Below are 2,683 nucleotides of genomic sequence, written 5' to 3' on the forward strand. Positions count from 1 at the left end.
GTTTTAATCTCACGTTGTAATCATGGTTTTCATGAAAGGGTACAAAGAAGGGAGATGACATTATTTAAGTTTGATTTTTATTAAATAAAGCAAAGAAAAATTAACAAACATAAATAAATATGAGTGTGCAACACGAGAAAAAGGCGTACAAAAATTATATCCCCACGGAGGCCACTCCCACCCTTCATTTTCTATTGGCACAATGGCTCTCACGTCACGTTTCACATTTTAAAGAGTGTTAAACTTCATTAAAGAAAATGGTAAAAAGATTATTTACCTTAGTGAAAATGCGATTGAGGTAAGTTACTATTATGTCACTTGTGGAACTTTCTTTTAGCTATTTCTAATCCCTTAATCCACTGTATCCACACATGTTAAATATAGGATGATGGGATTTAGTAAGATTAATCGTGCACGTGAGTTGATTTGACCATCCTATTTTGCCGTTGGTATATCAAAACTCAAATCTAAAGTATCATCGGTCAAAATCTTATCATCTGTATGGACGACTAATCGTAGTAAAATGATTCAGCAGACAAAGGAGGACAAGTCTTCTCTCCCACGTTTTGATTGCAACTTCCCACCAAGCCAAATATCATAATTCTCGTCATCTCATGATCTTGCATCACCAAAACTCGGATTCAACCAATCAAACAATTGCAACGAATTTAACAACCCAAATAATTCTCACTTAAATAATAAGACCTCATTGATGAGCTATGGATTTTTCCATTCTTTTTTTTTTTTTTTTTTCTTTTCACATTTGACAAATAACCAAAAATGAAAACTAACTACAGTGTTTTTCTCCCGCAAAGAATTACAGCCGACTGAAAAACAACTACGATGATCATTCCCGTCAAAGTATTTCAATCCAACGGCTGCCAGGCAGAGGCTGTGAGCAACGACAGGTCCTTCCAACCCAACTTCAAGCACCCATTCTCCTCCACCAAGGTGTACCCTTTCCACGGAAACATCCCCAGCAGCAAGCTTGCCTGCGCTGCCGGGTTCCCGCCAAGCGAAACGCCCCGAAACCCGACCCGCTTCAGCTCATCCCCCCACCTCTCCACCTTCACCTCTCCGGTCCTCTTCGGCCCGCCCACCGCGAGGATGTTCCTAATCTCGCAGCCGAACAGCTGCTGCTCCACCATATGCCTCTCCAGGCTGTCCTCGCCCAGTCCGTCCCCGAGCGCATCAAACAGCGCGCTGTAGTAATGCAAGGCCTCCACGAACCTTCCCAAGAAGCTGCCGCTGTGGCTCAAATCCTGCTCGGCGATCGTGATCAGCTTCGGTCTCAGAGAGCCCAGCAACCTCAGCGCTGCCAAATCGCTGCCGGTGACGTCGTACAAGCAATGGTGCATCCAGTGGATCACGGTGGCCTCGCTCGGTTTGATTCCGAGCTGATTCAGCTCGGTTATGCTCCCGATTTTGCCCTCCAGCGGCTGGAACTCGAAGGGGAGGCCAAGCGAGCTCGCGAAATCGGCGAGTCTTCGCCCCGTCGACTCGAGGAGCTCCGACGAGGACCCAAACCCGGTTATCCGCATTGACCGGATCTTCTTCGTCCGCGAGGCTAGGATGTTGAACAATCCTGGCCACTGGAGGCCTTGCATTATATCCAAATCGATGACGTGGATGTGATCCTCGCCGTCCAGCGCCTGGAAAATCGCCTGATTGGACGTGAAGTGAGAGAATTTGACCAGCGGACTGATGGAGTTGTAGGATTGGAGCGCGTTGAAGATCCGCTGCGACTGAGCGAGCGTTAGGGTTTTGGCGGTGAGCGGCGAGTAGGCACCTAAGCAGGAGCTGACCACGCGCGTCTGCAGTGCGTGCGCGAAGTACGCGCCGACTCGCTCCGGCGACGACCCGAAAGGCGATGATAGCTCCGCGATCTCCGGTAACAGGTCGCTGGCGTCGTCAAGTTTGTCCATGGCTACGCACTCGGCGCATTGTAGCAGGAGCCCCAACAGTCTGAGTCCGGCCGACTCGCCCTCCTCCACCGGTTCGGTGTCACGATCGTCTGCGGTTTTTTCACGGAAGTTTCGGCCGGAATTGAGGCGCTTGGTGAAGGAGGGGTCTTCAGCGTCGCAATCGCCGCTTCCACTGCCAGCGAGGTCACGGTCAACGCGCTTGGTCTTCATGGAGGAGGAGAAGGAGGTAGGGTTGTTATTGTTAGGGTTGGCGGCGGCGATTGGGGATTGAGGAATTAAGCTCTGGAGCATGACTGGTAGAGGAGAAGGAGGAAGGAGGAAGTGTGGAGAGAATATAAAAAGCTCGGAAGCTTTCGAGCGGAAAGAGACAAAAGAAAAGCGAGAAAGACAACCAAACGCCCGTACAGAGAGTTCTGCAGAAAGCTTTGTCAGAGAGAGAGGGAGGAGAGAAAGTAGAGAGAGAAAGCTGTTTGGAGAGAGAGAGAGTGCGAGAAAGTGAGAGAAATTACAGGAAATGAAACAGAAAGTCTATAACTTTAGGGGGGAGGCAATTGGAGAGATTTTTCATTCTGACAAACGGAAATCATAAGATTCATAACAAATGTGCTTGGATAAAAATTTCAAATACTTGTATTATAAATTATATATCGAATTATATTTTTAACATACTAAAAAAATTTTTGTTAATAGTTATAAACATTTGAAGAGATTTTTTAATATGTTAAATCCGTATTTATGATACACTAAAAAAATTTAAA

At 46.9% G+C, this 2,683-nt stretch overlaps 1 protein-coding gene across 1 annotated transcript; it reads right to left on the minus strand.

Moving 5' to 3' along the window:
* Positions 1-667: 667 nt before the first annotated feature.
* Positions 668-2,467, minus strand: LOC137708396 (scarecrow-like protein 23). The gene has a single exon (XM_068447457.1). It carries the CDS (start codon positions 2,214-2,216, stop codon positions 867-869), a length of 1,350 nt encoding a protein of 449 aa, XP_068303558.1. The 5' UTR covers positions 2,217-2,467; the 3' UTR covers positions 668-866.
* Between the last annotated feature and the right edge of the window lie 216 nt (positions 2,468-2,683).

Source organism: Pyrus communis, chromosome 11 (genome assembly GCF_963583255.1).
Source record: "Pyrus communis chromosome 11, drPyrComm1.1, whole genome shotgun sequence".
NCBI classification, from domain to species: Eukaryota; Viridiplantae; Streptophyta; class Magnoliopsida; order Rosales; family Rosaceae; genus Pyrus; species Pyrus communis.